This window comes from Tachypleus tridentatus, chromosome 3, assembly GCF_004210375.1.
Source record: "Tachypleus tridentatus isolate NWPU-2018 chromosome 3, ASM421037v1, whole genome shotgun sequence".
In the NCBI taxonomy this organism is placed as follows: Eukaryota; Metazoa; Arthropoda; class Merostomata; order Xiphosura; family Limulidae; genus Tachypleus; species Tachypleus tridentatus.
In genome coordinates this window covers 47,458,757-47,472,606 of record NC_134827.1, presented here as the reverse complement: position 1 = coordinate 47,472,606, position 13,850 = coordinate 47,458,757, and the positions used below count along the sequence as shown (strand labels likewise).

Here is a 13,850-nt window from a genome sequence, read left to right as displayed (position 1 = left end):
ATCATACAGACCCTGGTGTTTGGTAAGTTGTTAATGGTGTTGTCATCATACAGACCCTGGTGTTTGGTAAGTTGTTAATGGTGTTGTCATTATACAGACCCTGGTGTTTGGTAAGTTGTTAATGGTGTTGTCATCATACAGACCCTGGTGTTTGGTAAGTTGTTAATGGTGTTGTCATCATACAGACCCTGGTGTTTGGTAAGTTGTTAATGGTGTTGTCATCATACAGACCCTGGTGTTTGGTAAGTTGTTAATGGTGTTGTCATCATACAGACCCTGGTGTTTGGTAAGTTGTTAATGGTGTTGTCATCATACAGACCCTGGTGTTTGGTAAGTTGTTAATGGTGTTGTCATTATACAGACCCTGGTGTTTGGTAAGTTGTTAATGGTGTTGTCATCATACAGACCCTGGTGTTTGGTAAGTTGTTAATGGTGTTGTCATTATACAGACCCTGGTGTTTGGTAAGTTGTTAATGGTGTTGTCATTATACAGACCCTGGTGTTTGGTAAGTTGTTAATGGTGTTGTCATCATACAGACCCTGGTGTTTGGTAAGTTGTTAATGGTGTTGTCATTATACAGACCCTGGTGTTTGGTAAGTTGTTAATGGTGTTGTCATTATACAGACCCTGGTGTTTGGTAAGTTGTTAATGGTGTTGTCATATACAGACCCTGGTGTTTGGTAAGTTGTTAATGGTGTTGTCATTATACAGACCCTGGTGTTTGGTAAGTTGTTAATGGTGTTGTCATTATACAGACCCTGGTGTTTGGTAAGTTGTTAATGGTGTTGTCATTATACAGACCCTGGTGTTTGGTAAGTTGTTAATGGTGTTGTCATTATACAGACCCTGGTGTTTGGTAAGTTGTTAATGGTGTTGTCATTATACAGACCCTGGTGTTTGGTAAGTTGTTAATGGTGTTGTCATTATACAGACCCTGGTGTTTGGTAAGTTGTTACAGACCCTGGTGTTTGGTAAGTTGTTAATGGTGTTGTCATTATACAGACCCTGGTGTTTGGTAAGTTGTTAATGGTGTTGTCATCATACAGACCCTGGTGTTTGGTAAGTTGTTAATGGTGTTGTCATTAATGGTGTTGTCACAGACCCTGGTGTTTGGTAAGTTGTTAATGGTGTTGTCATTATACAGACCCTGGTGTTTGGTAAGTTGTTAATGGTGTTGTCATCATACAGACCCTGGTGTTTGGTAAGTTGTTAATGGTGTTGTCATTATACAGACCCTGGTGTTTGGTAAGTTGTTAATGGTGTTGTCATCATACAGACCCTGGTGTTTGGTAAGTTGTTAATGGTGTTGTCAAGTGGTGTTTGGTAAGTTGTTAATGGTGTTGTCATCATACAGACCCTGGTGTTTGGTAAGTTGTTAATGGTGTTGTCATCATACAGACCCTGGTGTTTGGTAAGTTGTTAATGGTGTTGTCATCATACAGACCCTGGTGTTTGGTAAGTTGTTAATGGTGTTGTCATCATACAGACCCTGGTGTTTGGTAAGTTGTTAATGGTGTTGTCATCATACAGACCCTGGTGTTTGGTAAGTTGTTAATGGTGTTGTCATCATACAGACCCTGGTGTTTGGTAAGTTGTTAATGGTGTTGTCATCATACAGACCCTGGTGTTTGGTAAGTTGTTAATGGTGTTGTCATTATACAGACTTTGGTGTTTGGTAAGTTGTTAATGGTGTTGTCATCATACAGACCCTGGTGTTTGGTAAGTTGTTAATGGTGTTGTCATCATACAGACCCTGGTGTTTGGTAAGTTGTTAATGGTGTTGTCATCATACAGACCCTGGTGTTTGGTAAGTTGTTAATGGTGTTGTCATTATACAGACCCTGGTGTTTGGTAAGTTGTTAATGGTGTTGTCATTATACAGACCCTGGTGTTTGGTAAGTTGTTAATGGTGTTGTCATTATACAGACCCTGGTGTTTGGTAAGTTGTTAATGGTGTTGTCATTATACAGACCCTGGTGTTTGGTAAGTTGTTAATGGTGTTGTCATTATACAGACCCTGGTGTTTGGTAAGTTGTTAATGGTGTTGTCATTATACAGACCCTGGTGTTTGGTAAGTTGTTAATGGTGTTGTCATTATACAGACCCTGGTGTTTGGTAAGTTGTTAATGGTGTTGTCATCATACAGACCCTGGTGTTTGGTAAGTTGTTAATGGTGTTGTCATTATACAGACCCTGGTGTTTGGTAAGTTGTTAATGGTGTTGTCATTATACAGACCCTGGTGTTTGGTAAGTTGTTAATGGTGTTGTCATTATACAGACCCTGGTGTTTGGTAAGTTGTTAATGGTGTTGTCATTATACAGACCCTGGTGTTTGGTAAGTTGTTAATGGTGTTGTCATTATACAGACCCTGGTGTTTGGTAAGTTGTTAATGGTGTTGTCATTATACAGACCCTGGTGTTTGGTAAGTTGTTAATGGTGTTGTCATTTTACAGACCCTGGTGTTTGGTAAGTTGTTAATGGTGTTGTCATTATACAGACCCTGGTGTTTGGTAAGTTGTTAATGGTGTTGTCATCATACAGACCCTGGTGTTTGGTAAGTTGTTAATGGTGTTGTCATTATACAGACCCTGGTGTTTGGTAAGTTGTTAATGGTGTTGTCATTATACAGACCCTGGTGTTTGGTAAGTTGTTAATGGTGTTGTCATTTTACAGACCCTGGTGTTTGGTAAGTTGTTAATGGTGTTGTCATTATACAGACCCTGGTGTTTGGTAAGTTGTTAATGGTGTTGTCATCATACAGACCCTGGTGTTTGGTAAGTTGTTAATGGTGTTGTCATTATACAGACCCTGGTGTTTGGTAAGTTGTTAATGGTGTTGTCATCATACAGACCCTGGTGTTTGGTAAGTTGTTAATGGTGTTGTCATTATACAGACCCTGGTGTTTGGTAAGTTGTTAATGGTGTTGTCATCATACAGACCCTGGTGTTTGGTAAGTTGTTAATGGTGTTGTCATCATACAGACCCTGGTGTTTGGTAAGTTGTTAATGGTGTTGTCATCATACAGACCCTGGTGTTTGGTAAGTTGTTAATGGTGTTGTCAACATACAGACCCTGGTGTTTGGTAAGTTGTTAATGGTGTTGTCATCATACAGACCCTGGTGTTTGGTAAGTTGTTAATGGTGTTGTCATCATACAGACCCTGGTGTTTGGTAAGTTGTTAATGGTGTTGTCATCATACAGACCCTGGTGTTTGGTAAGTTGTTAATGGTGTTGTCATTATACAGACCCTGGTGTTTGGTAAGTTGTTAATGGTGTTGTCATCATACAGACCCTGGTGTTTGGTAAGTTGTTAATGGTGTTGTCATCATACAGACCCTGGTGTTTGGTAAGTTGTTAATGGTGTTGTCATCATACAGACCCTGGTGTTTGGTAAGTTGTTAATGGTGTTGTCATCATACAGACCCTGGTGTTTGGTAAGTTGTTAATGGTGTTGTCATTGTTTGGTAAGTTGTTATACAGACCCTGGTGTTTGGTAAGTTGTTAATGGTGTTGTCATCATACAGACCCTGGTGTTTGGTAAGTTGTTAATGGTGTTGTCATCATACAGACCCTGGTGTTTGGTAAGTTGTTAATGGTGTTGTCATCATACAGACCCTGGTGTTTGGTAAGTTGTTAATGGTGTTGTCATTATACAGACCCTGGTGTTTGGTAAGTTGTTAATGGTGTTGTCATTATACAGACCCTGGTGTTTGGTAAGTTGTTAATGGTGTTGTCATTATACAGACCCTGGTGTTTGGTAAGTTGTTAATGGTGTTGTCATTATACAGACCCTGGTGTTTGGTAAGTTGTTAATGGTGTTGTCATTATACAGACCCTGGTGTTTGGTAAGTTGTTAATGGTGTTGTCATTATACAGACCCTGGTGTTTGGTAAGTTGTTAATGGTGTTGTCATTATACAGACCCTGGTGTTTGGTAAGTTGTTAATGGTGTTGTCATTATACAGACCCTGGTGTTTGGTAAGTTGTTAATGGTGTTGTCATTATACAGACCCTGGTGTTTGGTAAGTTGTTAATGGTGTTGTCATTATACAGACCCTGGTGTTTGGTAAGTTGTTAATGGTGTTGTCATCATACAGACCCTGGTGTTTGGTAAGTTGTTAATGGTGTTGTCATTATACAGACCCTGGTGTTTGGTAAGTTGTTGGTGTTGTCAATACAGACCCTGGTTAATGGTTTGTCATTATACAGACCCTGGTGTTTGGTAAGTTGTTAATGGTGTTGTCATTATACAGACCCTGGTGTTTGGTAAGTTGTTAATGGTGTTGTCATTATACAGACCCTGGTGTTTGGTAAGTTGTTAATGGTGTTGTCATCATACAGACCCTGGTGTTTGGTAAGTTGTTAATGGTGTTGTCATCATACAGACCCTGGTGTTTGGTAAGTTGTTAATGGTGTTGTCATCATACAGACCCTGGTGTTTGGTAAGTTGTTAATGGTGTTGTCATCATACAGACCCTGGTGTTTGGTAAGTTGTTAATGGTGTTGTCATCATACAGACCCTGGTGTTTGGTAAGTTGTTAATGGTGTTGTCATCATACAGACCCTGGTGTTTGGTAAGTTGTTAATGGTGTTGTCATCATACAGACCCTGGTGTTTGGTAAGTTGTTAATGGTGTTGTCATTATACAGACCCTGGTGTTTGGTAAGTTGTTAATGGTGTTGTCATTATACAGACCCTGGTGTTTGGTAAGTTGTTAATGGTGTTGTCATTATACAGACCCTGGTGTTTGGTAAGTTGTTAATGGTGTTGTCATTATACAGACCCTGGTGTTTGGTAAGTTGTTAATGGTGTTGTCATTATACAGACCCTGGTGTTTGGTAAGTTGTTAATGGTGTTGTCATTATACAGACCCTGGTGTTTGGTAAGTTGTTAATGGTGTTGTCATTATACAGACCCTGGTGTTTGGTAAGTTGTTAATGGTGTTGTCATTATACAGACCCTGGTGTTTGGTAAGTTGTTAATGGTGTTGTCATTATACAGACCCTGGTGTTTGGTAAGTTGTTAATGGTGTTGTCATTATACAGACCCTGGTGTTTGGTAAGTTGTTAATGGTGTTGTCATTATACAGACCCTGGTGTTTGGTAAGTTGTTAATGGTGTTGTCATTATACAGACCCTGGTGTTTGGTAAGTTGTTAATGGTGTTGTCATTATACAGACCCTGGTGTTTGGTAAGTTGTTAATGGTGTTGTCATTATACAGACCCTGGTGTTTGGTAAGTTGTTAATGGTGTTGTCATTATACAGACCCTGGTGTTTGGTAAGTTGTTAATGGTGTTGTCATCATACAGACCCTGGTGTTTGGTAAGTTGTTAATGGTGTTGTCATTATACAGACCCTGGTGTTTGGTAAGTTGTTAATGGTGTTGTCATTATACAGACCCTGGTGTTTGGTAAGTTGTTAATGGTGTTGTCATTATACAGACCCTGGTGTTTGGTAAGTTGTTAATGGTGTTGTCATTATACAGACCCTGGTGTTTGGTAAGTTGTTAATGGTGTTGTCATCATACAGACCCTGGTGTTTGGTAAGTTGTTAATGGTGTTGTCATTATACAGACCCTGGTGTTTGGTAAGTTGTTAATGGTGTTGTCATCATACAGACCCTGGTGTTTGGTAAGTTGTTAATGGTGTTGTCATCATACAGACCCTGGTGTTTGGTAAGTTGTTAATGGTGTTGTCATCATACAGACCCTGGTGTTTGGTAAGTTGTTAATGGTGTTGTCATCATACAGACCCTGGTGTTTGGTAAGTTGTTAATGGTGTTGTCATCATACAGACCCTGGTGTTTGGTAAGTTGTTAATGGTGTTGTCATCATACAGACCCTGGTGTTTGGTAAGTTGTTAATGGTGTTGTCATCATACAGACCCTGGTGTTTGGTAAGTTGTTAATGGTGTTGTCATCATACAGACCCTGGTGTTTGGTAAGTTGTTAATGGTGTTGTCATTATACAGACCCTGGTGTTTGGTAAGTTGTTAATGGTGTTGTCATCATACAGACCCTGGTGTTTGGTAAGTTGTTAATGGTGTTGTCATCATACAGACCCTGGTGTTTGGTAAGTTGTTAATGGTGTTGTCATCATACAGACCCTGGTGTTTGGTAAGTTGTTAATGGTGTTGTCATCATACAGACCCTGGTGTTTGGTAAGTTGTTAATGGTGTTGTCATCATACAGACCCTGGTGTTTGGTAAGTTGTTAATGGTGTTGTCATCATACAGACCCTGGTGTTTGGTAAGTTGTTAATGGTGTTGTCATCATACAGACCCTGGTGTTTGGTAAGTTGTTAATGGTGTTGTCATCATACAGACCCTGGTGTTTGGTAAGTTGTTAATGGTGTTGTCATCATACAGACCCTGGTGTTTGGTAAGTTGTTAATGGTGTTGTCATTATACAGACCCTGGTGTTTGGTAAGTTGTTAATGGTGTTGTCATCATACAGACCCTGGTGTTTGGTAAGTTGTTAATGGTGTTGTCATTATACAGACCCTGGTGTTTGGTAAGTTGTTAATGGTGTTGTCATTATACAGACCCTGGTGTTTGGTAAGTTGTTAATGGTGTTGTCATTATACAGACCCTGGTGTTTGGTAAGTTGTTAATGGTGTTGTCATTATACAGACCCTGGTGTTTGGTAAGTTGTTAATGGTGTTGTCATTATACAGACCCTGGTGTTTGGTAAGTTGTTAATGGTGTTGTCATTATACAGACCCTGGTGTTTGGTAAGTTGTTAATGGTGTTGTCATCATACAGACCCTGGTGTTTGGTAAGTTGTTAATGGTGTTGTCATTATACAGACCCTGGTGTTTGGTAAGTTGTTAATGGTGTTGTCATCATACAGACCCTGGTGTTTGGTAAGTTGTTAATGGTGTTGTCATTATACAGACCCTGGTGTTTGGTAAGTTGTTAATGGTGTTGTCATTATACAGACCCTGGTGTTTGGTAAGTTGTTAATGGTGTTGTCATTATACAGACCCTGGTGTTTGGTAAGTTGTTAATGGTGTTGTCATTATACAGACCCTGGTGTTTGGTAAGTTGTTAATGGTGTTGTCATTATACAGACCCTGGTGTTTGGTAAGTTGTTAATGGTGTTGTCATCATACAGACCCTGGTGTTTGGTAAGTTGTTAATGGTGTTGTCATTATACAGACCCTGGTGTTTGGTAAGTTGTTAATGGTGTTGTCATCATACAGACCCTGGTGTTTGGTAAGTTGTTAATGGTGTTGTCATCATACAGACCCTGGTGTTTGGTAAGTTGTTAATGGTGTTGTCATCATACAGACCCTGGTGTTTGGTAAGTTGTTAATGGTGTTGTCATCATACAGACCCTGGTGTTTGGTAAGTTGTTAATAATGTTTGTCATCATACAGACCCTGGTGTTTGGTAAGTTGTTAATGGTGTTGTCATCATACAGACCCTGGTGTTTGGTAAGTTGTTAATGGTGTTGTCATCATACAGACCCTGGTGTTTGGTAAGTTGTTAATGGTGTTGTCATTATACAGACCCTGGTGTTTGGTAAGTTGTTAATGGTGTTGTCATTATACAGACCCTGGTGTTTGGTAAGTTGTTAATGGTGTTGTCATTATACAGACCCTGGTGTTTGGTAAGTTGTTAATGGTGTTGTCATTATACAGACCCTGGTGTTTGGTAAGTTGTTAATGGTGTTGTCATTATACAGACCCTGGTGTTTGGTAAGTTGTTAATGGTGTTGTCATTATACAGACCCTGGTGTTTGGTAAGTTGTTAATGGTGTTGTCATCATACAGACCCTGGTGTTTGGTAAGTTGTTAATGGTGTTGTCATTATACAGACCCTGGTGTTTGGTAAGTTGTTAATGGTGTTGTCATTATACAGACCCTGGTGTTTGGTAAGTTGTTAATGGTGTTGTCATCATACAGACCCTGGTGTTTGGTAAGTTGTTAATGGTGTTGTCATCATACAGACCCTGGTGTTTGGTAAGTTGTTAATGGTGTTGTCATTATACAGACCCTGGTGTTTGGTAAGTTGTTAATGGTGTTGTCATTATACAGACCCTGGTGTTTGGTAAGTTGTTAATGGTGTTGTGTCATTATACAGACCCTGGTGTTTGTCATAAGTTGTTAATGGTGTTGTCATTATACAGACCCTGGTGTTTGGTAAGTTGTTAATGGTGTTGTCATTATACAGACCCTGGTGTTTGGTAAGTTGTTAATGGTGTTGTCATTATACAGACCCTGGTGTTTGGTAAGTTGTTAATGGTGTTGTCATTACAGACCCTGGTGTTTGGTAAGTTGTTAATGGTGTTGTCATTATACAGACCCTGGTGTTTGGTAAGTTGTTAATGGTGTTGTCATCATACAGACCCTAAGTTTGTTTGTTAATGGTGTTGTCATCATACAGACCCTGGTGTTTGGTAAGTTGTTAATGGTGTTGTCATTATACAGACCCTGGTGTTTGGTAAGTTGTTAATGGTGTTGTCATGGTGTTGTCATATACAGACCCTGGTGTTTGGTAAGTTGTTAATGGTGTTGTCATCATACAGACCCTGGTGTTTGGTAAGTTGTTAATGGTGTTGTCATTATACAGACCCTGGTGTTTGGTAAGTTGTTAATGGTGTTGTCATTATACAGACCCTGGTGTTTGGTAAGTTGTTAATGGTGTTGTCATCATACAGACCCTGGTGTTTGGTAAGTTGTTAATGGTGTTGTCATTATACAGACCCTGGTGTTTGGTAAGTTGTTAATGGTGTTGTCATTATACAGACCCTGGTGTTTGGTAAGTTGTTAATGGTGTTGTCATTATACAGACCCTGGTGTTTGGTAAGTTGTTAATGGTGTTGTCATTATACAGACCCTGGTGTTTGGTAAGTTGTTAATGGTGTTGTCATTATACAGACCCTGGTGTTTGGTAAGTTGTTAATGGTGTTGTCATTACAGACCCTGGTGTTTGGTAAGTTGTTAATGGTGTTGTCATTATACAGACCCTGGTGTTTGGTAAGTTGTTAATGGTGTTGTCATCATACAGACCCTGGTGTTTGGTAAGTTGTTAATGGTGTTGTCATTATACAGACCCTGGTGTTTGGTAAGTTGTTAATGGTGTTGTCATTATACAGACCCTGGTGTTTGGTAAGTTGTTAATGGTGTTGTCATTATACAGACCCTGGTGTTTGGTAAGTTGTTAATGGTGTTGTCATTTACAGACCCTGGTGTTTGGTAAGTTGTTAATGGTGTTGTCATTATACAGACCCTGGTGTTTGGTAAGTTGTTAATGGTGTTGTCATCATACAGACCCTGGTGTTTGGTAAGTTGTTAATGGTGTTGTCATTATACAGACCCTGGTGTTTGGTAAGTTGTTAATGGTGTTGTCATCATACAGACCCTGGTGTTTGGTAAGTTGTTAATGGTGTTGTCATTATACAGACCCTGGTGTTTGGTAAGTTGTTAATGGTGTTGTCATCATACAGACCCTGGTGTTTGGTAAGTTGTTAATGGTGTTGTCATCATACAGACCCTGGTGTTTGGTAAGTTGTTAATGGTGTTGTCATCATACAGACCCTGGTGTTTGGTAAGTTGTTAATGGTGTTGTCATCATACAGACCCTGGTGTTTGGTAAGTTGTTAATGGTGTTGTCATCATACAGACCCTGGTGTTTGGTAAGTTGTTAATGGTGTTGTCATCATACAGACCCTGGTGTTTGGTAAGTTGTTAATGGTGTTGTCATCATACAGACCCTGGTGTTTGGTAAGTTGTTAATGGTGTTGTCATCATACAGACCCTGGTGTTTGGTAAGTTGTTAATGGTGTTGTCATTATACAGACCCTGGTGTTTGGTAAGTTGTTAATGGTGTTGTCATTGTTATACAGACCCTGGTGTTTGGTAAGTTGTTAATGGTGTTGTCATCATACAGACCCTGGTGTTTGGTAAGTTGTTAATGGTGTTGTCATTGTTAATGGTGTTGTCATACAGACCCTGGTGTTTGGTAAGTTGTTAATGGTGTTGTCATCATACAGACCCTGGTGTTTGGTAAGTTGTTAATGGTGTTGTCATTATACAGACCCTGGTGTTTGGTAAGTTGTTAATGGTGTTGTCATTATACAGACCCTGGTGTTTGGTAAGTTGTTAATGGTGTTGTCATCATACAGACCCTGGTGTTTGGTAAGTTGTTAATGGTGTTGTCATTATACAGACCCTGGTGTTTGGTAAGTTGTTAATGGTGTTGTCATCATACAGACCCTGGTGTTTGGTAAGTTGTTAATGGTGTTGTCATCATACAGACCCTGGTGTTTGGTAAGTTGTTAATGGTGTTGTCATTATACAGACCCTGGTGTTTGGTAAGTTGTTAATGGTGTTTGTCATCATACAGACCCTGGTGTTTGGTAAGTTGTTAATGGTGTTGTCATCATACAGACCCTGGTGTTTGGTAAGTTGTTAATGGTGTTGTCATTATACAGACCCTGGTGTTTGGTAAGTTGTTAATGGTGTTGTCATGTTAAGTTGTCATACAGACCCTGGTGTTTGGTAAGTTGTTAATGGTGTTGTCATTATTCAGACCCTGGTGTTTGGTAAGTTGTTGATGGTGTTGTCATTATACAGACCCTGGTGTTTGGTAAGTTGTTAATGGTGTTGTCATTATACAGACCCTGGTGTTTGGTAAGTTGTTAATGGTGTTGTCATCATACAGACCCTGGTGTTTGGTAAGTTGTTAATGGTGTTGTCATTATACAGACCCTGGTGTTTGGTAAGTTGTTAATGGTGTTGTCATCATACAGACCCTGGTGTTTGGTAAGTTGTTAATGGTGTTGTCAACATACAGGACCCTGGTGTTTGGTAAGTTGTTAATGGTGTCGTCATCATACAGACCCTGGTGTTTGGTAAGTTGTTAATGGTGTTGTCATCATACAGACCCTGGTGTTTGGTAAGTTGTTAATAATGTTGTCATCATATGGACCCTGGTGTTTGGTAAGTTGTTAATGGTGTTGTCATCATACAGACCCTGGTGTTTGGTAAGTTGTTAATGGTGTTGTCATCATACAGACCCTGGTGTTTGGTAAGTTGTTAATGGTGTTGTCATCATACAGACCCTGGTGTTTGGTAAGTTGTTAATGGTGTTGTCATTATACAGACCCTGGTGTTTGGTAAGTTGTTAATGGTGTTGTCATTATACAGACCCTGGTGTTTGGTAAGTTGTTAATGGTGTTGTCATCATACAGACCCTGGTGTTTGGTAAGTTGTTAATGGTGTTGTCATTATACAGACCCTGGTGTTTGGTAAGTTGTTAATGGTGTTGTCATCATACAGACCCTGGTGTTTGGTAAGTTGTTAATGGTGTTGTCATCATACAGACCCTGGTGTTTGGTAAGTTGTTAATGGTGTTGTCATTATACAGACCCTGGTGTTTGGTAAGTTGTTAATGGTGTTGTCATCATACAGACCCTGGTGTTTGGTAAGTTGTTAATGGTGTTGTCATCATACAGACCCTGGTGTTTGGTAAGTTGTTAATGGTGTTGTCATCATACAGACCCTGGTGTTTGGTAAGTTGTTAATGGTGTTGTCATCATACAGACCCTGGTGTTTGGTAAGTTGTTAATGTTGTCATAATGGTGTTTGTCATTATACAGACCCTGGTGTTTGGTAAGTTGTTAATGGTGTTGTCATTATACAGACCCTGGTGTTTGGTAAGTTGTTAATGGTGTTGTCATTATACAGACCCTGGTGTTTGGTAAGTTGTTAATGGTGTTGTCATTATACAGACCCTGGTGTTTGGTAAGTTGTTAATGGTGTTGTCATTATACAGACCCTGGTGTTTGGTAAGTTGTTAATGGTGTTGTCATTATACAGACCCTGGTGTTTGGTAAGTTGTTAATGGTGTTGTCATTATACAGACCCTGGTGTTTGGTAAGTTGTTAATGGTGTTGTCATCATACAGACCCTGGTGTTTGGTAAGTTGTTAATAATGTCGTCATCATATGGACCCTGGTGTTTGGTAAGTTGTTAATGGTGTTGTCATCATACAGACCCTGGTGTTTGGTAAGTTGTTAATGGTGTTGTCATCATACAGACCCTGGTGTTTGGTAAGTTGTTAATGGTGTTGTCATCATACAGACCCTGGTGTTTGGTAAGTTGTTAATGGTGTTGTCAATATGTTGTTAATGGTTAATGGTTGTCATTATACAGACCCTGGTGTTTGGTAAGTTGTTAATGGTGTTGTCATTATACAGACCCTGGTGTTTGGTAAGTTGTTAATGGTGTTGTCATTATACAGACCCTGGTGTTTGGTAAGTTGTTAATGGTGTTGTCATCATATGACCCTGGTGTTTGGTAAGTTGTTAATGGTGTTGTCATTATACAGACCCTGGTGTTTGGTAAGTTGTTAATGGTGTTGTCATTATACAGACCCTGGTGTTTGGTAAGTTGTTAATGGTATTATACAGACATACAGACCCTGGTGTTTGGTAAGTTGTTAATGGTGTTGTCATCATACAGACCCTGGTGTTTGGTAAGTTGTTAATAATGTTGTCATCATACAGACCCTGGTGTTTGGTAAGTTGTTAATGGTGTTGTCATCATTCAGACCCTGGTGTTTGGTAAGTTGTTAATGGTGTTGTCATGATACAGACCCTGGTGCTTGGTAAGTTGCTAATGGTGTTGTCATTATACAGACCCTGGTGTTTGGTAAGTTGTTAATCATGTTGTTTACAGCCTGTGGTTTTGTCTTTGTTACTGTATTCATCTTTCATTATGTACAACATGTTTCAGTTTGACATGTTGAGATTATGTGCAACATGTTTCAGTTTGACATGTTGAGATTATGTACAACATGTTTCCAGTTTGACATGTTGAGATTATGTGCAACATGTTTCAGTTTGACATGTTGAGATTATGTGCAACATGTTTCAGTTTGACATGTTGAGATTATGTACAACATGTTTTATTTTGACATGTTGAGATTATGTGCAACATGTTTCAGTTTGACATGTTGAGATTATGTACAACATGTTTCAGTTTGACATGTTGAGATTATGTACAACATGTTTTTTTTTTGACATGTTGAGATTATGTACAACATGTTTCAGTTTGACATGTTGAGATTATGTGCAACATGTTTCAGTTTGACATGTTGAGATTATGCAACATGTTTCAGTTTGACATGTTGAGATTACGTACAACATGTTTCAGTTTGACATGTTGAGATATTTTATTGCTTTGTACGATAATAATTAAGTATTTTAATAACACTTTCATTTGCTTTCATATTAAAGCTGGTAATAGTGTATTTGTTTTACTTTTAATTTCTATTTTTATATGTAAGCCTTAAAGTTTATGTACATATAATCTCCTTGTCATTTGGAAAATACTAGAGTCAATTGTCTTTTTGATATATATATACTTTTTTGGTTTAAAACGTTCATGATCAAATAGTATTAAACACTGAAACCGGTTTCTTACCATACAGATCCACCGAAACCTGTAAGCCTGACAACTTTTTCAACTACATCGTCCATCCGTTAAGCTTCATTGGATGAGATCAAGAGGAGATGACTACCCAGTAGAAGGCACGTGGGCCATTGATCACGGTTTTCTTACACGGTGTTTTCTTTTCCACTATTAACCAGCTATTGGTTATTTCTAACAAAAGTACTTGTTTTACAAAACCATAGTTTCAACCAATACTCTTCCAAATTTAGGCTTTAGCTGCTGAACAACTAATTTTTTCTCAACTTTCTGTATTGCCCACTTTCTAAGTATTCCTATATATATTATTTTTTTTATGTTGTAAGTTTCCCTGGCTATAAAAAACTATGTACTTCCAAAGCCTTAAGTGATTTTATAGTTCTAATGCTATACATACACAATTTTACCCCC

The 13,850-nt window shown here is 38.9% G+C and overlaps 1 protein-coding gene across 1 annotated transcript in view; it reads left to right on the top strand.

Moving 5' to 3' along the window:
- LOC143245842 (cell adhesion molecule Dscam1-like) overlaps positions 1 to 13,496 on the top strand; it is a 57,495-nt gene extending 43,999 nt beyond the window's left edge. Inside the window, exon 12 of the mRNA XM_076492098.1 lies at positions 13,441 to 13,496. Within this exon, the coding sequence (XP_076348213.1) occupies positions 13,441 to 13,496 (56 nt within the window). The remainder of the gene's footprint in view (positions 1 to 13,440) is intronic.
- The last annotated feature ends 354 nt before the right edge of the window (positions 13,497 to 13,850 follow it).